The following is a 26237-nucleotide window of genomic DNA, read 5'->3' as shown; positions in this document are numbered from 1 at the left end:
GCATATGCTAGAATTCCGTGACAGGAAAATTCCGTGACAGGAAAATGGTTCGCTTTCCTTTAAACTCAAGCTCAAGGGGGAAAAGTTTGGCAACTTGGAGGAGCTGACCAGCCTATTCCTGTCTTCATAAAATCCTTGTCTACTGTAAGCTCACACCCAAAATGTCAGACTTAGGAAAGTAGAACTGATAGTTTTGAAGTGGTAGCTTTTTTCACTACCTTATTCAAATAAGAGAGATAGTATTATCTAAGCCTGAGAGGAATTCCAGAGTCAGTATCTAAAGTTGTTAAGCACTTGAAGATCAGGGGACCTCTCAGAGTCTATGGACCCACAGTGCACTTACGAAAAGGCTAGACTGGAAGGAAAAAACATATTTTACACTTAAGAGATTATTGGTGAGGGCCTTAGTTAATAACTGCTGAGAGCTTACAGATCTCATAAGGCATTAAATGTTCTTTTTGTAATAGTATATGCACCCTATGTTCTCATTATATTGAGTATATGAGGTTTCCTGTGTTGCCTAATTATATAAGGTTCTATCCTATCCAATGGAGACTCCAAATTTGCCTTCTCAATTAACTTGTGGATATTAGACAAGAGACTTGGGTTCCTTCTATTGGGTAGCAAAATATGCTCTCTGAAATGTAGGTCATTTGTGATACCAGGGAAAGTATAGGCTTAAACATTTTCCAATGTACTCTGTAGTCATTTATTTGCACACTAATATCAACAAGCACTATGATGGGAGATTACAACTTTTAGAAATAGTTAAAAGAACAATATATATTTAATGTTACTATGATATTTCCTGGGTGCAGGAACATTTGAAATTTATGAAATTGATAATAATTTTGATGATAAATACAAAATGTGCCTCATTGCTGAGTCCCACATTTCCATTCAGAGTACAAATACATACTCAAACACTCAAGTCTTTCAAACCTGATACTTAAGTTTGTGTATGTCCATTTCCTGACTTTATCAGTTGCTCAGGTAAATACTAGATAAACTATACTATAGAAGGAAGAAATATGTATGTACACAGAGCCCAGCAGGAAAAGTCTACACTAATGAATCTTAGAGTTCTCTGTCTTCCCATTCCACCTTCTATATACCCTGACTGCATTACCAACATTTAAATATGTAGTTTTTCTCAAATTGCTGTGGATTATCACTGGGAAGAGCAGAAAGCAGCTGCCCCTTAGTGTGGTGCTGCAATTATCCAGCACAGGGGACCAAATTCTAAACGAAATAGTCAAAATGACTCTTCAAAGCCTCACAACAGTATCAAGTAAAAAATATTTATTTTCATTAGCTTAATTAATCTTCACGGGAACTCTTTAAGGTTACTACTTCTATTTTCTTTAATTTACAAATGAAGAACTAAGACAGAGAGATATCTTAGTTGTTATAACTTGTCCAGAGTCATAGGCAGTAAGAGGCAGGACCCTTGGCAAGGTGCCATGTAGGAGACTGATGTTCCCACTCCTAAGCCTCCAGCATTAGGACAGATGGCTGTTTCTTTAGTTACTTTAGTTCTTTGGTTTCTTTAGTTCATTTATGTAACAGATGACATACCTGTATTTTTGACCATGATATATATTAAGTTCATATCTTTAACAACTATAATTAAATATGTTGTAAGAGATTTGCACTGTGAGAGGCATTCAAAACTAAGACCCAGTGTTACAGTAGGAGGACTGCTCTCTCATCTATGGGCAAGATGCTCTTTTATGAGTGAAGAGGCAGGCAAAATTGCTCCTCTCTTTAATTTTTTTCTTACATTTAAAGAAACTCTCTAACAGAAATCCATAAGCTAGTAGATGTTAAAAGGCTCATGGCATGTGCTCAGTTTTCAGAGCCCACCAGAGACTGTTTTATTAAACTTCGTAGGGCCAAAGACCACCCTGAACTGTTGGAATGAAGCCCAGTGGTATTATCTAGGCAGCATAATTCATATTTGAGGAAGTTGCTTTTGAAAATTATTGTGCCCTTAAATAGCTTATGTGCTCAAATACTTTACAATTGATAATCACTCATTTTTTAAGTATGCACATACTTGTTTAAAGAATAGTTCAGTAAATGAAAGACTGCTCATTTTAAAGATATAGCACCTCAGCTATTTCACAGTGCATCCATTACAATTAGAATGCTTGCTTCATTCCCTTAATAATTCATTTTAGGACAGGGCAGTCTCCACTGTGAGAGCTAGTGATATTGACAAGATTTCAAGAGGAAATATATAATACGAACAGGACTGTGAAGAAAGGTTAGACTTTAATTAGTGGGAAAAAGAGGAAAAGACAGCCTATAGTAAATTGTAAATAAAAATTGCGAGGCAGAAGATTAACATGTGCCATAACCCCCTCATCTGCCTTCTCTGCCCTACACACAGCAGCCAAGCGCTGCAAGAAAGCATGAACACTATAGGCGAACGTCATCCCCACTTTCGAATGGGCCGTCTCCATCGCCCAGCAATTCCACTGTTTCACACTCCACACGATTTGTACTTTATCCTCACAGATCTCACTGAGCCTTTATTCCCCACTCCCTACATTAGATAAATGACCACACCTCCTGCTTTATTGAGAAGACAGAACGGAGTCAGCTTTGCTACACAATACAAAACACACAAACTTGCTTATATTTGCATGTAAACTTCTTTTTTATTACAATAGAAGATTTGTTTTTCCTTTCTAAAGCCATCCTTCCATCTGTGCTTTGGAGCCACTGCCACCTTTTCACATACATTACACAAGCAATAATTCATTTCTCCATGCATGTTGACCCACTCCTTCTTAAATAATCCTTTTAAATACACCTGTCTCTCCAAAGTTTAAATAACCTTGCAGACCCTCAGTTTCCATGCCACTTTGCTCCCCCTCACAAACTTCCTCAAGGAATTGTCTAAACTCTTGACCTTCTTTTCCTTACCTCCCATTCATAACCACTTCAACCACTTTATTCTTCATTACTTGATAAGATCAACAACGAACTTCATATTGTTTAACACTTCATAGTACTACATCCAACAATATTCATTCCTTATTTTACCCTATTTATCAACAAAATAGTTGACTATTCTTTCCTCAGAATACCCTCTTGGCTTGCCTTCTGTGATGCATCATCACCATCTAGTATTTCTCCCAGTCTCCACATCCAGTGCAGGATGATCTGTCTCCTTTACCAGTGTAGCCACTAAATGGTCGATTCCCCAAAACTCATCTTCTCTTCTCTTCTCACTCCATCGTCTCCCCCAAACTGTATCAGCCACATCTAAGGCTGGTATCAGTGTCTGTACCCAGATGATTCACACAAATTAAGCACTTCATTTTGAGATAATTGGTGATTCACATTAATTTGTAAGAAACAATTCAAAGAGATCTCCTATACCCTTTACCGATTTCCCCCAAGGGTAACATCCTAGGGAATTATGGTACAATATCATCACTTGGATACTGATATTGACACAGTCCAGTTACAGAACAGTTCCATCACCCCCAGGATCAGAGCTGTCCTTTCACAGGCACACCCACTTCCCTTTCACCCCCTGGACCCCTCCATCTTCAGCCCCTGGCAACCACTAATTTGTTCTCCATTTCAATAATTTTGTCATTTCAAGAATATTATACAAATGGAATCATACAATAAGTGACCTTTGGGGATAGGCCTTTTCCACATAGCACAGTTCTCTGGAGAAGCCTCCATGCTGTTATGAGTATCAATAATTTGTTGCTTTTTTGGACAAATAATATTCCATGGGATGGCTATATTATGTTTTAATTATTCACCCCTTAAAGGACATCTGTGTTATTTCCAGTTTCTAGCTATTACAAATAAAGCTGCTATGAACATTCATGTGTAGGTTTCTGTATGAATGTAAGTTTTCATTTTCTAAGACAAATGTTCAAGAGTGTAATTGCCAGGTTGTGTGGAGTTGCATGTTGTTGTTAAAGAACCTGTCAAGTGGTTTTCCAGAGCATCTGTACCATTTTACATTTCTGCCATCAAAGTATGGGTGAACCAGTTTCTCCATATCCTTGCCAGCATTTGGTGCTGCCATCAACTTTCTATTTTAGCCATTCTAATAGGTTTATAGTGATAGCTCATTGTGGTTTCTAATTTGCATTTCCTTAGTGGATAATGATTTGAACATTCTTCCATGTGCTTCTTGACCATCTTCAAGTCCTCTTCCATGAAATGCCTCTTCCTGTCTTTTGCCCATTTTCTAATTGCATGTTTTGTTTTGTTTTTACTATTAAATTTTAAGAGTTCTTTATATATGCTAGATCCTAGTCCTCTGCTGACTATGTCGTTTGCAAATATTGTCTGTAATTTATCTTTTCATCTTTTTGAAAATCCTTTGCATAGTCTTAGATCCCAAAGATTTTCTTCTACAGTTTGTTCTAAAAGTTTTAGTTATACATTTTGTATTTAAGTCTTTAATCCATTTTAAGTTAATTTTTATATTAACTTTGAGTTTAGGTGTAGGTTTATATTTTTGCCTATGGATTTCCAACCATTCCAGTATCATGTGACCCAAGGCTGTATCCTTTCTCCATTAGGTTGCTCTTGAACCTTTGTCAAAATCAGCTGGGTATATTTATGACTCTATTTCTGTGTTATTTGTCCTATTCCATGAATCTATGTGTCCATCCCTCCATCAATCCCTGGTTCTGCTCTCATTACTCATTATTATCTCTGACATCACCTAGACAGGGGATTGAGGTGCTTGACTACAACCTGGTGAGACTGGAAGCTTAGGCCCCCCACCCCATTTTGACCTTTACTGGTATGGTGAAGGAATGGGGTCACAGTTTTTTCTTTGACATTTGGCTGGATTAGAGTGCTTATTGTTTACATGTTTTCTGTCTGGTTAGGCTACCCCTTTCCTGAGTCTTTGGCTGAAGAGAGAGCAAGATTTTCTTGGTGAATTTTTTCTATATTCATTGGCATTTCCAGATTCCCAGTTTCTTGAGCTTTATGTCTGGAATACATGAGGCAAAAACAAACCCAGAAAATTCACCACCATTTTATTTCTTAAGTCCTAAGTTTCCTCAGGTAGTCTAGCTTCTTCTCTATGCCTTTTATAGTCTTCTTATGTTTGTATTATACATAATTTCCAGTTTTTAGTGCACTTAGCAAGAGAAATAAGGAAAAACATGTCTATTCAGTCTTCCCAGAAATGGAAATCTGACTCACAGAAATTTGCCTCCAACCTAGATATTTTCTCTTTGGTTGGGGAATAACTACCTTAATACCTCGTTGTCATTTGCTCCTATATATCTCAAATGCACCTCAAATGTACCTTGTTCAAGCTGGGCCCACTCTGAGTTTTGCACTGTAGTACACAAGACAAAAATTTAAAGCTCTTCTTAGCATCCTTCTCCCTCCCACTCCAAACCATCATAACGTCCTCTTGATTTTTTTCTTCAGTGTGTATTGTCTTCCCACTTCTATGTATCTGTGAGCTACCATCCTAATCGAAGCTCCTCTCACAGCTAATCAAAACCGTCTGCAAGTCTCTAGTCTGATCTACCCACATACACCCTCCCTGTTCTAAATTTTTCTCCTTATTGCAACTGGAGGGATCTTTCAAAATACCGTTGCTATTACTCAATAACTTTTTATTGCTTTTAGAATGTTGATTTTTTAAAAATCTTTAACCTCATCTACAAGCCTTGCATATATCTATTATAGATGCACAATAAATATTTGTTGTTAAATATAGTGTTCTAACATTTGGGGTGCGTGCCTCCCTAGCTAGGTTCAGATCACCTAGTGGACAGAAACATCTCCTAAAAGTCTATGTATCCTCAGTACATGGCAATTTGTGAATCCTTAGTGATGATGGTCCTGGTATTCTAGCATCTTTATACAAGAAGATGGTATCTGTGATGTGATTAAAAGAGAAGCTTATGTATGAGTAAAAACAAATGGTAAAATATTAATTGTCCTGCTATTTCCCATATCAAGTGAATTTTAATTTTTTTCCTTAATAATTAGTGTTTGTTTGTAATAGGAATGTCCTTAAATTTCTGAAGTGGATATATATATATATATATATATATATTTAGACTACTACATTCTTCTCACCTATTGGAAATCTTTAAAATACTCGGCATTTTTATGGAATAATCATTTCAGGGAAGGTCTGATCTTAAGATAATAAAAAGATTAACTTCAACAACAAAATGATAGAATTATAACAAATAAGTTTGTTCATATGGCCTGCCCACATACATGTCAAATTATCACAAGTTCTTCACTGTGTGAGCTATTTACGTACTGTTACAATCATTACATATAATAAAACACCACCAAGATACTGTTTGCAACATTAAGAATATATAAAATCAGGTAAAATACTTCTTCTCCCTTGAAAATTATACAGATTGTTTGCGAAGAAAAGTTAAACTAGTAGAGACTATAAAGAGTAAAATATATTAGATGTAGGGCTACATAAAAAGATGAAAAAAGTAAGAGAGAAATTGACAAGGGATAAATTTATTAGAGAAGACGTTTTAGTAGAAAAAATTTTGATCCTGATCTCTTAATCAGTATTAGGGTATCAAATAAGGGGGGTTGAGGGAGGAAACATGGCCAGAAGTGAGAAATAATACAGGTAAAAAGTATAGAAGAAGTTCTATTCAGTTTAGTAAATAGAGAGAATAGACTTAGGCAAATAGTAGTAAAACCACTAATCTGGGAAAAAAGTAAGATAGTCTCAATAAGAAATCCCTGGTATATTTTGTACAGCTGTAAATAAGAGATTTTCAACATAGGATTCAGAATGTAATAACACTGTATACTCTAAGAGATCAAATAGTTTCCAATCTATCCTCTTGCCACAACCAGCTTATATCTCAGATTTATAAGTATTGCTTAAGCTTCAGACACAGACTCCAATACGTTAATTCTGCAATTTAGGATTAGTTTCCCATTTGAGTGGACTGATAAACCACATCCCAGCCATGACTGCTACAGCTTGTACAAATGGGATAGGATTCTGTTTCACACGTGAGGCTTCCTTCCATTTATAGAAAAAAATTTAGGCTAATGCTAAATAAGTTATTTTAAAAATTGCTCCAAGTGAGCCATGCAAATCATACAGAAAGATTCAGCATTTTTTTTTTCTTTTTTTTTTTTTTTTTTTTTTTTTTTGAGAGGGCATCTCTCATATTTATTGATCAAATGGTTGTTAACAACAATAAAATTCAGTATAGGGGGGTCAATGCTCAATGTACAATCATTAATCCATCTCAAGCCTAATTCTCGTCAGTCTCCAATCTTCTGAAGCATAACGAACAAGTTCTTACATGGTGAACGAATTCTTACAGAGTGAATAAATTCTTACATGGTGAACAGTACAAGGGCATTCATCACAGAAACTTTCGGTTTTGATCATGCAATATGACCTATAAACCATCAGGTCAAATATGAATATTCATTTGATTTTTGTACTTGATTTATATGTTGATCCCACATTTCTCCTATTATTATTATTATTTTTATTTTTAATAAAATGCTGAAGTGGTAGGTAGATGCAAGATAAAGGTAGAAAACATAGTTTAGTGCTGTAAGAAGGCAAATGTAGATGATCAGATGATCAGGTGTGTGCCTATGGACTAAGTATTAATCCAGGCTAGACAAGGGCAGCAAGACATCCACGGATGCAGAAGATTTCTCTCAAAGCAGGGGGGGTGAGGTTCTGAGCCTCACCTCTGTTGATCCCCAAATTCTCACCTGATGGCCCCCCTGCGACTGTGCCTGTCTTAGGTTGTTCCTCCCTTGAGGAATCTTACCCGTCTCTGGCTAACCAGTCATCTTCCGGGGCCATACAGGGAAATGTAAAGTTGGTAAGTGAGAGAGAAGCCATATTGTTTGCAAAGGTTAGCTTTTTACTTCTTTGCAGATTTATGCCCTCTGGCTTCTATGCCCAGCACTTGTCTCGAGGTATCTTTACCACCTGGAGGAATTATGATACTCGGTAAATTCGATATGAGGCACGAATTCTATTTAAGGGTTGTAATTAGGAAGGAAGAAGAAAAGCTATAGATGTAGCATATGAAGGAAACTTGGGAGGATTGATTATTTCTTTGACATATCTTCTTGTATAGTACCTTAAGTATGTATAGGTTTTAAACTACTAACTAATTTGCACACACATATTAACATTATAGGAATACGGTGACATAAACAAAGCAAATCTATAATTACCAGCCATCTCCAGTGAAGCCAAGAAAACCATTTAGGCACCCTAGGCATTTGTGAAAATTTATCTATAATATGATGGATATTTTCCAACTGTACTTGAACCATCAGACAAATTAAAGCAGCCCATTTCTGGGATCTGTTCACATCCCATATGTTCTTTTAACCATAGATAGTCTATAGTCATGAGATTTTGGGGTGCTACAACTTGCACCCCTCCCAACTCCTGGTTGAGTTCCAACAGTACAGATCCAGTCAAATTCGTTGTCTCACTGTATGCACATGCCAGCCTAGACATCTCCCTCCTCCTTCTTATGGCAAGTCCAGGAGACGGTGGGCTGGATGCAGCCACAACCGCAGCATCGTCCGGATCCCTGGGGAGGCTTTTTGATGATCATCCCCCGGCACGAGTCCTCCAGAGAGTGCTGATGCCGGAAGCTCCTCCTCATATCGTATCTTATTTCATTTTCTGTGTATCCAAGCTAGGCCTTGATCTTCTGCGTAGAAACAAACAGACCCTTTGCCCACACTTTGACATGCCCTCTATACCACTGTGCAGAACTCATTGGAGGTCAGCACACAGTAACTGCTTTTTTTTTTTTTTTTTTTAATTAAGAGAAAGGAATATTATCAGAAAAGAGTACCTCCATAGCTGATCATCTGACACCCTTTAAGTGATCAACATTAAGGATATTTAAAGCATGCGTTGATCTTTGATTTACCAATAGTTTTATCCTGTTAACGAGTAATCCCCTTTTCTTTCTTTCTTTCTTTCTTTTTTTTTTTTTTTTTAATTTTTAATCTACCCTTACATGAAGAATACTATGTTTACTATGCTCTCCCCTATATCAGGTCCCCCCTAACAACCCCATTACGGTTACTGTCCATCAGCTTAGCAAAATGTGGTAGAGTCACTACTTGTCCTCTCTGTGTTGTGCAGCCCACCCTCCCCTTTCTCCCTCCCCCCATGCATGCTAATCTTAATACCCCCCTTCTTCTTCCCCCCCCTTATCCCTCCCTGCCCACCCATCCTCCCCAGTTCCTTTCCCTTTGGTACCTGTTAGTCCATTTTTGGGTTCTGTAATTCTGCTGCTGTTTTGTTCCTTCAGTTTTTCCTTTGTTCCTATACTCCTCAGATGAGTGAAATCATTTGGTATTTCTCTTTCTCTGCTTGGCTTATTTCACTGAGCATAATACTCTCCAGCTCCATCCATGTTGCTGCAAATGGTTGGATTTTTCCACTTCTTATGGCTGAGTAGTATTCCATTGTGTATATGTACCACATCTTCTTTATCCATTCATCTACAGATGGACATTTAGGTTGCTTCCAATTCTTGGCTATTGTAAATAGTGCTGCGATAAACATAGGAGTGCATCTGTCTTTCTCAAACTTGATTGCTGCGTTCTTAGGGTAAATTCCTAGGAGTGGAATTCCTGGGTCAAATGGTAGGTCTGTTTTGAGCATTTTGATGCACCTCCATACTGCTTTCCACAATGGTTGAACTAATTTACATTCCCACCAGCAGTGTAGGAGGGTTCCCCTTTCTCCACAGCCTCGCCAACATTTGTTGTTGTTTGTCTTTTGGATGGCAGCTATCCTTACTGGTGTGAGGTGATACCTCATTGTAGTTTTAATTTGCATTTCTCTGATAATTAGCGATGTGGAGCATCTTTTCATGTGTCTCTTGGCCATCTGTATTTCTTTTTTGGAGAACTGTCTGTTCAGTTCCTCTGCCCATTTTTTAATTGGGTTATTTGTTTTTTGTTTGTTGAGGCGTGTGAGCTCTTTATATATTCTGGACGTCAAGCCTTTATCAGATCTGTCATTTTCAAATATATTCTCCCATACTGTAGGGTTCCTTTTTGTTCTATTGATGGTGTCTTTCGCTGTACAGAAGCTTTTCAGCTTAATGTAGTCCCACTTGCTCATTTTTGCTGTTGTTTTCCTTGCCCGGGGAGATATGTTCAAGAAGAGATCACTCATGTTTATGTCTAAGAGGTTTTTGCCTATGTTTTTTTCCAAGAGTTTAATGGTTTCGTGACTTACATTCAGGTCTTTGATCCATTTTGAGTTTACCTTTGTATATGGGGTTAGACAATGGTCCAGTTTCATTCTCCTACATGTAGCTGTCCAGTTTTGCCAGCACCATCTGTTGAAGAGACTGTCATTTTGCCATTGTATGTCCATGGCTCCTTTATCAAATATTAATTGACCATATATGTTTGGGTTAATTTCTGGGGTCTCTAATCTGTTCCACTGGTCTGTGGCTCTGTTCTTGTGCCAGTACCAAATTGTCTTGATTACTATGGCTTTGTAGTAGAGCTTGAAGTTGGGGAGTGAGATCCCCCCTACTTTATTCTTCTTTTTCAGGATTGCTTTGGCTATTCGGGGTCTTTGGTGTTTCCATATGAATTTTTGAATTATTTGTTCCAATTCATTGAAGAATGTTGCTGGTAATTTGAGAGGGATTGCATCAAATTTGTATATTGCTTTCGGCAGGATGGCCATTTTGACGATATTAATTCTTCCTAGCCATGAGCATGGGATGAGTTTCCATTTATTAGTGTCCTCTTTAATTTCTCTTAAGAGTGACTTGTAGTTTTCAGAGTATAAGTCTTTCACTTCCTTGGTTAGGTTTATTCCTAGGTATTTTATTCTTTTTGATGCAATGGTGAATGGAATTGTTTTCCTGATTTCTCTTTCTATTGATTCGTTGTTAGTGTATAGGAAAGCTACAGATTTCTGTGTGTTGATTTTGTATCCTGCAACTTTGCTGTATTCCGATATCAGTTCTAGTAGTTTTGGAGTGGAGTCTTTAGGGTTTTTTATGTACAGTATCATATCATCTGCAAATAGTGACAGTTTAACTTCTTCTTTACCAATCTGGATTCCTTGTATTTCTTTGTTTTGTCTGATTGCCGTGGCTAGGACCTCCAGTACTATGTTGAATAACAGTGGGGAGAGTGGGCATCCCTGTCTGGTTCCCGATCTCAGTGGAAATGCTTTCAGCTTCTCGCTGTTCAGTATAATGCTGGCTGTGGGTTTATCATATATGGCCTTTATTATGTTGAGGTACTTGCCCTCTATTCCCATTTTGCGGAGAGTTTTTATCATGAATGGATGTTGAATTTTGTCAAATGCTTTTTCAGCATCTATGGAGATGATCATGTGGTTTTTGTCTTTCTTTTTGTTGATGTGGTGGATGATGTTGATGGATTTTCGAATGTTGTACCATCCTTGCATCCCTGGGATGAACCCCACTTGGTCATGGTGTATGATCCTTTTGATATACTGTTGAATTCTGTTTGCTAATATTTTATTGAGTATTTTTGCATCTACATTCATCAGGGATATTGGTCTGTAATTTTCTTTTTTGGTGGGGTCTTTTCCTGGTTTTGGTATTAGGGTGATGTTGGCTTCATAGAATGAGTTTGGGAGTATTCCCTCTTCTTCTATTTTGTGGAACACTTTAAGGAGAATGGGTATTATGTCTTCTCTGTGTGTCTGATAAAATTCCGAGGTAAATCCGTCCGGCCCCGGGGTTTTGTTCTTGGGTAGTTTTTTGATTACTGTTTCAATTTCTTTGCTTGTAATTGGTTTGTTTAACTTTTGTGTTTCTTCCTTGGTCAGTCTTGGGAGGTTGTATTTTTCTAGGAAGTTGTCCATTTCTTCTAGGTTTTCCAGCTTGTTGGCATATAGGTTTTCATAGTAGTCTTTAATAATTCTTTGTATTTCTGTGGAGTCTGTCGTGATTTTTCCATTCTCATTTCTGATTATGTTGATTTGTGTTGACTCTCTTTTTCTCTTAATAAGTTGGGCTAGAGGCTTATCTATTTTGTTTATTTTCTCAAAGAACCAGCTCTTGGTTTCGTTGATTTTTGCTATTGTTTTATTCTTCTCAATTTTGTTTATTTCTTCTCTGATCTTTATTATGTCCCTCCTTCTGCTGACTTTAGGCCTCATTTGTTCTTCTTTTTCCAGTTTTAATAATTGTGATGTTAGACTATTCATTTGGGATTGTTCTTCCTTCTTCAAGTGTGCCTGGATTGCTATATACTTTCCTCTTAAGACTGCTTTCGCTGCATCCCACAGAAGTTGGGGCTTAGTGTTGTTGTTGTCATTTGTTTCTATATATTCCTTGATCTCTATTTTGATTTGTTCATTGATCCATTGATTATTTAGTAGCATGTTGTTAAGCCTCCATGTGTTTGTGAGCCTTTTTGTTTTCTTTGTAGAATTTATTTCTACTTTCATACCTTTGTGGTCTGAAAAATTGGTTGGTAGAATTTCAATATTGTGGAATTTACTGAGGCTCTTTTTGTGAGCTAGTATGTGGTCTATTCTGGAGAATGTTCCATGTGCACTTGAGAAGAATGTGTATCCTGTTGCTTTTGGATGTAAAGTTCTATAGATGTCTATTAGGTCCATCTGTTCTAGTGTGTTGTTCAGTGCCTGTGTGTCTTTACTTATTTTTTGCCCGGTGGATCTATCCTTTGGGGTGAGTGGTGTGTTGAAGTCTCCTACAATGAATGCATTGCAGTCTATTTCCCTCTTTAGTTCTGTTAGTATTTGCTTCACATATGCTGGTGCTCCTGTATTGGGTGCATATATATTTAGAATGGTTATATCCTCTTGTTGGACTAAGCCCTTTATCATTATGTAGTGGCCTTCTTTATCTCTTGTTACTTTCTTTGTTTTGAAGTCTATTTTGTCTGATATTAGTACTGCAACCCCTGCTTTCTTCTCACTGTTGTTTGCCTGAAATATGTTTTTCCATCCCTTGACTTTTAGTCTATGCTTATCTTTGGGTTTAAGGTGAGTTTCTTGTAAGCAGCATATAGATGGGTCTTGCTTTTTTATCCATTCTATTACTCTATGTCTTTTGATTGGTGCATTAAGTCCATTTACATTTAGGGTGACTATTGAAAGATATGTACTTATTGCCATTGCAGGCTTTAGATTCGTGGTTACCAAAGGTTCAAGGTTAGCTTCTTTAGTATCTTACTGCCTAACTTAGCTCGCTTATTGAGCTGTTATATACACTGTCTGGAGAGTCTTTTCTTCTCTCCCTTCTTATTCCTCCTCCTCCATTCTCCATATGTTGTGTGTTTTGTTCTGTGCTCTTTTTAGGGGTGCTCCCATCTAGAGCAGTCCCTGTAGGATGCCCTGTAGAGGTGGTTTGTGGGAAGCAAATTCCCTCAGCTTTTGCTTGTCTGGGAATTGTTTGATCCCACCATCATATTTAAATGATAGTCGTGCTGGATACAGTATCCTTGGTTCAAGGCCCTTCTGTTTCATTGCATTAAGTATATCATGCCATTCTCTTCTGGCCTGTAGGGTTTCTGTTGAGAAGTCTGATGTTAGCCTGATTGGTTTTCCTTTATAGGTGACCTTTTTCTCTCTAGCTGCCTTTAAAACTCTTTCCTTGTCCTTGATCCTTGCCATTTTAATTATTATGTGTCTTGGTGTTGTCCTCCTTGGATCCTTTCTGTTGGGGGTTCTGTATAATTCCATGGTCTGTTCGATTATTTCCTCCCCCAGTTTGGGGAAGTTTTCAGCAATTATTTCTTCAAAGACACTTTCTATCCCTTTTCCTCTTTCTTCCTCTTCTGGTATCCCTATAATACGAATGTTTTTCCTTTTGTATTGGTCACATATTTCTCTTAGTGTTGTTTCATTCCTGGAGATCCTTTTATCTCTCTCTCTGTCAGCTTCTATACGTTCCTGTTCTCTGGCTTCTATTCCTTCAATGGCCTCTTGCATCTTATCCATTCTGCTTATAAATCCTTCCAGGGATTGTTTCACTTCTGTGATCTCTTTCCTGACATCTGTGATCTCCTTCCGGACTTCATCCCACTGCTCTTGCATTTTTCTCTGCATCTCATCCCACTGCTCTTGCATTTTTCTCTGCATCTCATCCCATTGCTCTTGCATTTTTTTCTGCATCTCTGTCAGCATGTTCATGATTTTTATTTTGAATTCTTTTTCAGGAGGACTAGTTAGGTCTGTCTCCTTCTCAGGTGTTGTCTCTGTGATCTTTGTCTGCCTGTAGTTTTGCCTTTTCATGGTGATAGAGATAGTTTGCAGAGCTGGTACAAGTGACCGCTGGAAGAGCTTCCCTTCTTGTTGGTTTGTAGCCTTTTTCTGGGAGAATAGCGACCTCTAGTGGCTTGTGCTGGGCAGCTGTGCGCAGACAGGGCTTCTGCTTCCTGCCCAGTTGCTTTGGGGTTTATCTCCGCTGTTGCTGTGGGCTTGGCCTGGCTGGGGCTGTTCCTCCAAAATGGTGGAGCCCCGTTGGAGGGGGAGCAGCCAGGAGACTATTTATCTCCGTAAGGGGCCTCTGTGCTCCCTGCTGCCCAGGGGGTTAGAGTGCTCAGAGATCCCCAGATTTCCTGCTTCTGGTCTAAGTGACCTGTCCTGCCCCTTTAAGATTTCCAAAAAGCACTCTCCAAACCAAAACAACAACAGCAACAATGAGAGAGGGAACAGAAAGAAAGAGAAAAAAAAAAAAGGAAAAAAAAGGAAAAAACAAGCGATTGTTTTTTTTTTTTTTTTTTTTTTGTCCTCAGGTGCCGGTCCCAGGCACCCGCTCACTGGTCCTGCTGCCCTGTCTCCCTAGCACCAGGGTCCCTGTCCTTTCAAGGCTTCCAAAAAGCACCCACCCACCGGTCCCGCAGGGAAGGAACGCTCAATATTCTTTGTCCTCAGGCACTGGTCCCACGCACCCGCTCACCAGTCCCGCCGCCCTGCCTCCCTAGCACCGGGGTCCCTGTCCCTTCAAGGCTTCCAAAAAGCACTCGGCAAAAAGAGAGAAAAAAAAGGGGAAAAACGCGCGATTTCTTCCGTCCTCAGGTGCTGGTCTCAGGCACCCACCCACCGGTCCCACAGGGAAAAATGCGGGATATTCTTTGTCCTCAGGTGCCGGTCCCAGGCACCCGCTCACCAGTCCCGCCGCCCTGCCTCCCTAGCACCGGGGTCCCTGTCCCTTTTAGGCTTCCAAAAAGCACTCGCAGAAAAGAGAAAAAAAAAGGGGAAAAACGCGCGATTTCCTCTGTCCTCAAGTGCCGGTCTCAGGCACCCGCCCCCCGGTCCCGCAGGGAAAAACGGGGGATATTCTTTGTCCTCAGGCGCCGGTCCCAGCCACCCGCTCACCAGTCCCGCCACCGTGCCTCCCTAGCACTGGGGTCCCCGTCCCTTCAAGGCTTCCAAAAAGCGCTCGCCCAAAAGAGAAAAAAAAAAAAGGGGAAAAACGCGCGACCTCCTCCGTCCTCAGGCACCGGTCTCAGGCACCCGCCCCCAGGTCTCGCAGGGAGAAACGCGGGATATTCTTTGTCCTCCGGCGCCGTTCCCAGGCACCTCCTCACCGGTCCCGCCACCCTGCCTCCCCAGCAACGGGGGCCCGTCCCTCTAAGGCTTCCAAAAAGTGCTCGCCAAAAAAAAAACCGCTCAGGTTTCTCTCCACCCGCCGGGAGCCGGGGGGAGGGGCGCTCGGGTCCCGCCGGGCTGGGGCTTGTATCTTACCCCCTTCACAAGGCGCTGGGTTCTTGCAGGTGTGGATGTGGTCTGGATGTTGTCCTGTGTCCTGTGGTCTCTATTTTAGGAAGATTTTTCTTTGTTATATTTTCATAGCTCTATGTGTTTTTGGGAGGAGATTTCCACTGCTCTACTCACGCCGCCATCTTGGCTCCGCGCCAGAAAGATTCAGCATTTTATTTCATTTGGCCCACTGAAAATTTAGACTATGATGGTAGTTAAACACATCTAAAATTGGATTCTTTAGTATTATTATTAGTTTATATTTTCTCTAATTTGGATATGTTTCTTTTGTGTATTTTACCATGACAGAAATGGTGTTTCTTCATCTGATTTATGATGGTGGTTACTGTGAAAGGAAGAAATGTGTTATCACATAAACTTGAGCACAACTACAAAAACTTTCCAAGAAATATCATTTTGGTCAAACATATTTTTCTCTGTTGAAGAGAAAAGCATATCAATTACATTAGAAAAGAAAATTTCAGGAAGCTATAAAATGTAAGACTTTTAAAATTATTTCAGAAGTTCTATTCAGTATAGTAAATAGAATAGCAAAAAACTATTGAAAATATCTATGTATAAAATTAAGATTTTTTTCTGATTATGGAAGTCTGGGATATTGCTAAAACTCTACTAAAATGTTAGTAGCAATAATGATGACTATGTAGATAAGTGGTATATTAAAAAAAAAGAGAAGTGGTACTTAATCCAAAGTCCAGTTAAGGGTTTATACAGCCTAAGCAGGTACATGGAAGAGCTGAGAGTAAATTAAACCTTGAAGGAAGGATGGGATTTCACTGATGGCGTTTTTGAAGAAAGAGGGAGATTTAGCTATGACCAGGTTCAGCTCTGAGAACACTTTTATTATTTGGGGCATTAATAGTAGTAATTAACAATGTTGAGTGCTTACTATGTATCAGGTTATGTTCTTAAGACTTTTATATGATTTAAACCATTTAATCCTCTTAACATTGCCAGGAGTCAAGTGTTCTTATCCCCATTTTACACAGGAGAAGATTGAGGTGTGCAGAGGCTAAATAACTTGCCTGGGATCACAGGACTAGTAAGTGGTAGGACATGATTAGAAACCTGGCTGACAGGGCCAGTCTGGGCTCTCAGCACAGAGCCTCTAATCATAGCAGTTCACAAACATGGTGCCCTTTCTATGTGTCAGGCATTTGTATACATTTTCTGTTAATCTTCATGGCAATTCTAAGAGCCAGGTGTTGCTTAACCATTTCAGAGCTCAGGGAATTGTGAGACTGCAGGTCAACCTTAGTTATATTTAGGCTACTAGGCTCAAATTTAATAATATGTTTTATTTTAATTCATTCAAAAATCTTTTATTTTATCCATTTTTTATTGAAGTATAGTAGACATAAAATATTATATTAGTTTTTGGTGCACAACATAGTGATTCAACATTTAGATACATCATGAAATGATCACCATGATAAATCTAGCTACCATCTGTCACCATACAAAATTGTTGCATATTTTCTTTTTAAATTGAGGTACATACAATAGAGTACACAAATCTTAGTGTATACCTCGATGAATTTTGGCATGTATATGCACTTGTGTAACCATCACCAGATCAAGATATCATTCTCACTATTTTTTTCCCCTTCGCCTATTTCACCCCTGCCCCTGCCCCCTCTCCATTGAAACCATCAGTCTGTTTTCTATGTTTATGAGTCTATTTCTGCTTTGTTTGTTTGTTCATATGTTTTATTTTTTTAGATTCTACATATAAATGAAGTGATGTGTTATTTCTCTTTGATTTACTTCACTTAGCATAATACCCTCTAGGTCCATCCACATTGTCACAAATGGCAAGATTTCATTATTATTTTTTTATGGTTGAGTAATATTCCATTGTACATATGTAACACATGTTCTTTATTCATTCATTTGTCAATGGCAGTTAGGTTGATTCCTTATTCTGGCTATTGTAAATAATGCTGCAGTAACATAGTACTGCAAGTCCTAGCCACAGCAATTAAACAAGAAAAGGAAATAAAAGGCATCTGAAATAATAAGGAAGAAGTAAAAATGTTGATATTTGCAGATGGCACGATACTATATATAGAAAACCCTAGAAATTCCATCAAAAAACTTATAATAGTAAATGAATTCGGTACAGTTGCAGGATACTAAATAAATACACAGAAATCTATTACATTCCTATATAGATAACAAACTAACAAAAAGAGAAATTAAGAAAGGAATCCCATTTACAATTACATCAAAAAGAATAAAATACCTAGAAATAAATCTAACTGGGAGGTGAAAGACCTATACTCTGAAAACTATAAGAATTAATAAAAGAAACTGAAGAAGATACAAATGAATGGAAAGATATTCCATGCTCATAGATAGGAAGATTAATATTGTTAAAATGGCCATGTTACATATTATTTACTGTATTCCCTATGCTGTACATTGTATCCTCATGACTTATTTAGTTACAAGTTTATACTATATCTAGTCTTCAGTTCATTCTCAGAGATAGTTGTTCTATATGTACTTGTAGATTCTGGTGTGTGCATAAGAGGAGGTGGCTCAGGATCTTCCTACTCCATCATCTTGATCTCACCTCCAAAAGTTCTTATTTCTTAGATAATTTTTTACCCACAACTATATTTCTAACACAATTGACCTTAGGACAAATTAATATCAAAATTCTTTGTCTCATTATTCAATGAGTAAGACTTTATCACAAAGAGATGTTTCTAATCCTCCCTCCGCTAGTCTCTATTAGAAGTGCTAATGCTTCATCTCAGGTCTCTTCATGTGTCAAATAACATGAGAGAAAACTGAAAAAAGTAGGAAAAATAAGGCCATCTTCTCTTTGGTCCTTTCTTTTCCTGTTTTTCCAACCTTGGGAGTACAGAGGGTGACAATGGTCTGCTCATATTTCCTTCTTTCTGATCAATAATTTTATTAGGCCTAGTTTCAATGAAATATAGCTACCTCTTTTTTCCCCTTACTAAGCACATGACAGTGAATTGGTAACTTCTGTTTTTTAATAGATGCCTTTCTGAAAGAACTTGTAATTACATATCTTAGTTTGTACCCAAAACCTTTTCCCTAAAAGGTCAACATATCTTCTAAGAAAAAAAAAAAACTTAAAAAAACATACCATGGGGTCAAATACATGATATGTTTTATCATTTCAAAATTAACAGTAAATACATTTTCTATAAAACCACTTTCATTATTAATTTGTCCTTACATTAATTTTTAATAAATAATATCCCCATCAAATATAACTTAGAATTAAATATTTGAGACAATATAGGTGAGCACTGTGAAATAACTTGACTTTCCTGCCCTGCTGCAGCCCAGCTACATTATTCAAAGCCTACAATTAGCAAATTTCTCCAGCTGTGCCACAGTGAAGGAGGTTCATCCATTAGAGTAGAGAGAAAATAACAACAACAAAAAAAAAATCAAATGAAAATAAGTTGTAACTGCCTCATTTAATCCTACAAACCATCCTGCTTATTGATGCTATTGTTTTTGGTTTATAGAGACCGAGCCCCTTTTATTTTTACTTCAGAGATGGAGTACTTTATTACAGAGGGTGGCAAAAACCCACAGCATTTCCAAGAGTTTGTGGAGCTTTGCTGTCGAGCTTATAATATTGTCAGAAGGCACAGCCGACTGCTCTTGAACCTGCTAGAAATGGTAAGTTCCCTTGGGGAAATAACAAAAATAATAAGCTTCATTTATGTCTCTCTTTCGGGAGTTTATTTTTGCTAATGGCTTGGAGTGCCCCAAAGGGCTATTCACAACAGAAAGGAGAGAACAAACTAAAAGTACCATTGTACAGCTCATGAACACATTTCTTAATAATTTATTATATTAGTGCATGGTTATTGTCTCAAACATTTCTATTCACAATAATATTGATGTATTCAGGGGTTATCTGAGTATAGTATATTTTGATTAAAGATCAAGGACAGAAATTTAGAATATTGTATTAGCTGTATTGTGCTTTAGGATTTTTCAAAGGTGCTTTAAAAGTTCTATCTCATTTATATGCTAGAGCAACCCAGTAATGCAGACCAGGCAAGGTTTTTCCTGTCTCCCCCTAATCTCTGGCTTCAATCACTTGTTTATTTTTCAGAGAAAAATAAATATTTTTCAGAGAAAGAAACTGAGGGTCAAAAACATAAGGCGACTCGTGATTTAAACCAGAGAGTAATATACTTAGCAGCATACATTGGGTCTACTGAGTCGTGGTCCTATATGCTATCTGTTGACCAATAGGGGAAAATAGAATGTTTCATTCCACTGTCCAGTGCAGAGATGGAGCAGATAGGCAGGATGAGATATGCAGGGTACACACATACACACTAGTAGTTGCAACAAACTGTAGGAGAGGAACACAGCTTTGGTAAATCACTTGGGCATTTGGAGTAACCATGATCATCAAAAAAAGATGCTTTAAAGCCTTTAGATGATAATTCTACTAGATGCTGTTAAGGGCACAGACTTGGTGGCCAGGCCTTCCCAGGCTTCAGTTCTAAGTTGGCATTTTACTGGGTACATTCCTCAGGGTATATCACCCAACTCCAATAATAATACTATGTTTCTTATCTATTAAATAAGATTATAGCATCCACCTTATAGGATTGATTAATAAATGTCCTAGTAGTGAATGCTTTGCATGAGCAATAAGTGCTTTATGTGTATTAATCAATTTACATTTTATAATAACCCTATTAGTTAATTAATGTAAAGCACTTAGAACAATATCTGCCATATAATAGGGTTCAGTTAAATTACTATACTAGATCCTTATTAATTTATAAGAACACTGACCAAAACAGTATCCATAGTCACATGTGGTTATTTAATTTAAATTAATTAGTATTAAATGAAATTTAAAATTCAGCTCCTCAGTCTCACTAGCCACATTTTAGATGCTCAATAGCCTCATGTGGCTAGTGCTACCATACTGGAAAGCACAGATGTGAAATAATTCCATCATTACAGAAAAGTTATATTAGGTTGTGCTGAATGAATGTAGACCTTTTTGCAATCAAGATTTGATCTGGATCCTTATTTTAACTTTCAAACAATATATGCACCTTCCTTCTCTCCTCTTTGTCTTAAAAAATACAGATTTCTAAAAATATTACAAACATGTAGTCCTTCATATACAAAGACACTTTGGTTCCTTCATGTGTAACTGGATTTATAAAGTTCTGCGCATCACCAGAATCTTCTAGTTGGCTTTCCAATAATAGCCAATGATTCATATTGGTATATTTGTATTCTATCTCTAATTCTATTAGGCTGTGTTGCAATTATGAGGTGGCTTATGGTTCCTAATCTGTGTTCATCCCACAAGGACTGAGTATGTGACCTTAACTCCATTTCCATAATAAATGTTCAGTAACATCTCTAATATCCTCTTGGGCTCTAGCATGCTCTAACTCATGAATCCATGAGGTCTTGAGTAGTTATTCTATACCAAAAATTGTGGAGGATACAAAACATATCAGGCCTAGTCATTGTTAAAATTTTCAATTTAATAAGGAAGATAAAATTGATATACACAATAAGATATTCAGCATTTCCAAATGTATGTAATGCTGTAGGTAACAGCATACATATTCTAACAACCACTTCAACCAGTCACAGACATTGCAGAAACAAACCCAAAGCAGAAAAGCTTATAGTTTATGCTGTTTTCAAGGTGACACTGAAACTATGCTGAATGACAACTGAGCATGTTAAAATAATGTGAAAAGACAGCTTTTTGTAAAGACATAGATTCATAAAGCTATTGGTGGGCATTTTTCTCTTGATAAATTTCTCTACCTGCCCCCACCCCCAAAAAAAACCTGAGCACGTAAGACAAAATATATTAAATAATGATTAAAAAGTTTATGTAATGTTATTTCACTTAAAAGAAGTACATATATGGTATTTTAATCAAGTGTTGAAATAATTTCTCAAAAATAATATTAAAATCAGATGTTGAAAATTTCTGGTATATAGTATATCCAAAAAATCCCTTATATTTTAATTATTCAAGTCTTTTAGGCTAAGGAGGAAAATTTGGCAATGAAGGGCATTAACAGATTAAGCATATAATCTTAGATTTAGACTCTCACAGAAATTGAAACAGTCATCAGAGCAATGTGGACCAATTAGACTAATGAATAAATACATGAGTGTGCTCTTCCCTCTATTTCTGGTTATTTGCATCTTAATTCTCTTCTTTTCAGGTTTCTTTCTTAGGGATCTGTAGATAATCAAAACATCAGTAAAGGTTTCAGGACCATCCTTTCCCTAGGTGTAACTTCTTATAAAATAAAAATTAAATTTAAATTTTTGAAAGATTATTTTTTTCCTATGTGAGTAATCTGTATTTCCCTCAATTCTCTTTCAAACTGACTGTTCTTAAGTTCTTTAAAAATAATTAAATCTATTACACCATGACCCAGTTACAACATTAGAAGTACTTGATGTGGGTCATAAATTCTATCCTCTGTGAATGGTCAGTACCCAGTATTATAAGCCGCAAGCATTTGGTGACTGTACTGTGTAGTTAATGTCTCATCCTTGGTAGAGAGCAGCATCTTTCCAGATATCTGCGATCCTTTTTATTTACTCCTGAGAAGAGCAGGGAAAAAAATAATCCATGAAGTTCCCATCTTGCTTAAAAGCAAAACATCTGTAGGAGACCCAAGAGTGTTGCTGGCTGAATTCACTGACATAAAAGCCTGTATTTCATCAGCTTTTGTCTCATTAAAAAATCAATATCAGCTATTATGGAAGTCGCCCAAAGAACATAGGGACAATTCACCCAGTTTAAAATGTTTATCACACCCATTATTATAGCAGATATTTCCCAGTAGAAATCTTTCTAACTGTTCTTTATGGTGTCAAAGAGGGTCTGCTTCCCTAAGCATAGTTTTCAAAATACATTTGGACTTAGTAGGAAGAGAACAGAAATAGAAAATGTTAAAATGTTCCTATCCTTTAAAGAAGAATTTACCTTTTATTACCTGTATCTTTTCATTACCTGTTATTACTTGTATCTTTTCATTACCTGTACTAGCTACCCTTCCCTTTCCTAAGGTCCCAATTAAAGTTATTACACAGGTGATCTAAGCTAGGAAGCACTTTAACCACAACTCTGGGTCAGAGGACAGACATGAACTTGAACTGATAAAAAAAATATATTCTTTTTGAAGGCTCAGCTCAGATGCTTCTTCCTCCCTGAAGTACCACAGATCCTCTTGATAAGTCTTATTTGCTGCTTTCTTTGTATAGCAGTCTTATCTTGGTCCCCTTCCACCACCATTTTTTTCTTACCAGAGTACCAGAAATTTACTGGACTCTCCACTTCTCCCAAGGACACTAGCAAACCCATGGGAATGGTCCCCCAGCAGTTCTGTTCTTATGGGCCAGGCCAGGGTGGGCAGCATGAGGAGACCCCAAATCACAGGTTACAGCCAGGCTTCAGGGGTAGGAATATAAGGAGACATGGAGAGGGGAACAGAGCAGTCCCAGGGCAGCAGGTTCTGGCTGAAAGTCCTGAACCCTCAATATGAAGCAGGCCCAGGCTAAGTGGACCCAGGTATGAGGCCACCCCTACTCTGGTGTGCAGAGCTGAACACTCAAGAGCCTTCTAAGGAAGAAAGCTCATCAACAAGGGCAAAATTAGCATTTGTTACCAATAATGACCACATGTCAGGGAGACAGCTGGGGTCTTTTCATCTAATAGAAGCCATCTGCACTTGGCAGCTTGTGAGCTTGTGTGTAGTGTGTGTGTGTGTGTGTGTGTGTGTGTTGGCAGAGGGAAAGGTCTGCTTCCCGAGATGTATGACAGAGTCTTAGGCAAACAGGTCTGAATTCAGGGTATCCAGAGAAATGGAAAGCAGTTCAAATCTAGGAATTACGCCTGTTGTTAGCAAATGGACAATCTTAGTATGATAAAGGGAAAAAATTCGTCAATAAGAACACAGATATTTCTAGAACTCTAAGTACAAAATGTATAAGATAAAGCCTAATCTAGACTATAGTTCCTATTGGGAATGTATCTCCCTATGGCTCATTTTAAGTTTAGTAGTCAGGGTTGAACATGCTACTTAAAGGTTTTCAAAGCCTAGCAGGGTCAGGTATTTTTTCATTCATTCATTCATTCATTCATTCATGTATTCATTAATTCATTAAGTTCTAATTATAAAACACCATGCTAGGCAATATAGACAATTCAACACTGAATTAAAAACTCTGTTCCTCTTCTCAAATAAGTTAAATCTTAACATGGCAAACATATGCTGAACAAAACAGTGAAATGTAGGCAGCAGTAAATAAATCTTATCAAGAGGATCTGTGGTAGTAAGGCAGGAAGAAGCATTTGAGCTGAGCCTTCAAAAGTAATTTCAATAAACAAGAAGGGAGACGAAACAAATCCTGGCTGAAGAAAACATCTGAGTGTGTTGGCAATGGAGGTAATCAAGTGTACCCAGTCTGTGGTACAAGTGGAGACCTATGTAGCTGATAAGGTTGAAGTGATAGACTATGAAAGGCATTTATGACCAGAATGAGGGTTTTGGACTTTAATGTGTAGACACCTGAGAACCTAGAAATATCTTTGTTTTTGATAAAGGGTCATAATCTAGCATAGATTTTATATAATAACTCAGAAGTTATGTATTTAGAGAGAGAGGGATTAGAGAAAAAGGCTATTCAAGTTATCTAAACAAATGAAGATGAGGAGCTGAACTAGGACAATAATTGCAATGATGAATACAAGAGATGGTTGAGGTGGTTTTTATAGAATTAAGGGAATCAAGAAGAAGAGGGAATCAATGAAGATGTGAACTTGTTGGACAATGGTGGCAGTGTAAATGGAGATAAAGGGGGGAAAAGGAAGAGTTTGCAGGAAAAGAGAATATGCTAAAATTAAGATATGAATTTGAGATGCTAGATCATCTATGAGGAGAGGCAGTTGACAATTTTCCGGGACTATCTTATCCATTTCCATGGTTTCAATTACTATCTATATGTTAAGGACTCTAGAATCTGTTTATAGCTGTATGCTTTAGACCACACCCCAAATATATCCAATAAATCACACAGTTTTCTAAGTCCTACTTCCTACATATATTTAAAATACAATAACTTATCTCTCTTCCTAAGCAGTCTCTTAGTCCAGCCTCTTTTTTGGCCCCACTTCAATCCACTTTCCACAAATATATCCTATTTCCACAAACATCCTATTCTACTTGCCTTTTCAGCCCCATATTTTGTTATTCACCCACACCCCTATGTTCCAGAAAGCTCTCCTTTTTTTTTTCCTCAGTTGAATTTCCATCAAGGCAATCACAAAGTCACACATCCTCCATAATCATATTCTCAGTTTATCCTTTATATTTAAATATCATGAATTTGAGATGCTAGATCATCCATGGATTTATATTTAGGATTAATAGCATTGTTCTTAACTTCCCATTTTCCACTATCGTAAGAGGGCCTCTATTCCGGAGCAGAAAATAAATTATCATCTTAGTCTTAGAGATATTGATGGCATTCTTCTTTTTATTTGTTTGGGTTTTTTTTTTTTTTTTGCAAAGTTCAAATTTACTTCAAAAAAATCTATTTTTTTCTCAAAAAATATTTTTAAAAACTTTTGCCTATATCTAAAGAGACTATTACACAGTCTACACTATAATATGAACAAAGTGCTTTTCCAGACATTGGCAAAAGATATCTGAGCCTTTGTACAATTTTTTCTTTACTCATTTCACTGCTTTAATAATCTTTAATAAATGTAATAACCACTTAACTAGGGAAAATTTTGTTCTTATACTGTGAGTCCTAGAATCATAAAAGCACATGAAATTAAAAACCAGAGGACTGAGATTTCCACTCCATGCTTGGACACTCCATTGGACACTCCACTTACGGTTTTTTGGGGATTAAGTATTTCTTCTTTAAGATGGGTTTTGTGATATAATTTTGGGGTAACAATTTTTAATGTATAAAACTTTATTATTCATTAACCATTTGATTCTTACAGAACATGTTGGGTATTTTTACTTTAAAAGTGGAGAAAATGGAGGTTCAGTGAAGTTAAAAGATTTTTTTCAACCTCATTCAGATTTGAAATGTTGGGTCCAGAAATTCTGACACTAGAGCTCTCATTATTTCACTGTCCTTTTACAAGAGATAGTTCTACAGAGATAATAATACTATCATGCTTACTTCACTTGTTTTTGATGAAGGTAAAATTAAATTATTAATCTGTAGTCAGTTTGGCAGTTTTATTAGTTCTTTTTATTTTATCTTTTTGTTGCTTAACTACTAAATATGAGAGGTTAAAGAACATGAACTTACATTCATTCATGTTTATAAATGGAAAAGCATTGCTATGTAAGTTTAAGTTTATATGTATTTGCAGAATGAATCAGGTGGGCTCAACTGCACTTGACCAATTAAGATTTAATTCAGA

The 26237-nt window shown here is 37.3% G+C and overlaps 1 protein-coding gene across 8 annotated transcripts in view; it reads left to right on the top strand.

Annotated features, from left to right (window-relative positions):
* PIK3C2G (phosphatidylinositol-4-phosphate 3-kinase catalytic subunit type 2 gamma) overlaps positions 1–26237 on the top strand; it is a 319871-nt gene that overhangs the window by 222194 nt on the left and 71440 nt on the right. For all 8 annotated transcript variants that reach the window (XR_012125937.1, XM_073223871.1, XM_073223866.1 and 5 more), the window contains one exon: positions 19288–19444. Coding sequence is in view for 7 of the 8 variants with exons in the window: in XM_073223871.1 (XP_073079972.1) it covers positions 19288–19444 (157 nt within the window). In the remaining variant the exon portion in view is untranslated. The remainder of the gene's footprint in view (positions 1–19287; positions 19445–26237) is intronic.

Source organism: Manis javanica, chromosome 15 (assembly GCF_040802235.1).
Source record: "Manis javanica isolate MJ-LG chromosome 15, MJ_LKY, whole genome shotgun sequence".
Lineage (NCBI taxonomy): Eukaryota > Metazoa > Chordata > Mammalia > Pholidota > Manidae > Manis > Manis javanica.
The sequence above is the reverse complement of the archived record's forward strand: the minus strand, read 5'-3'. Positions and strand labels throughout refer to the sequence as shown.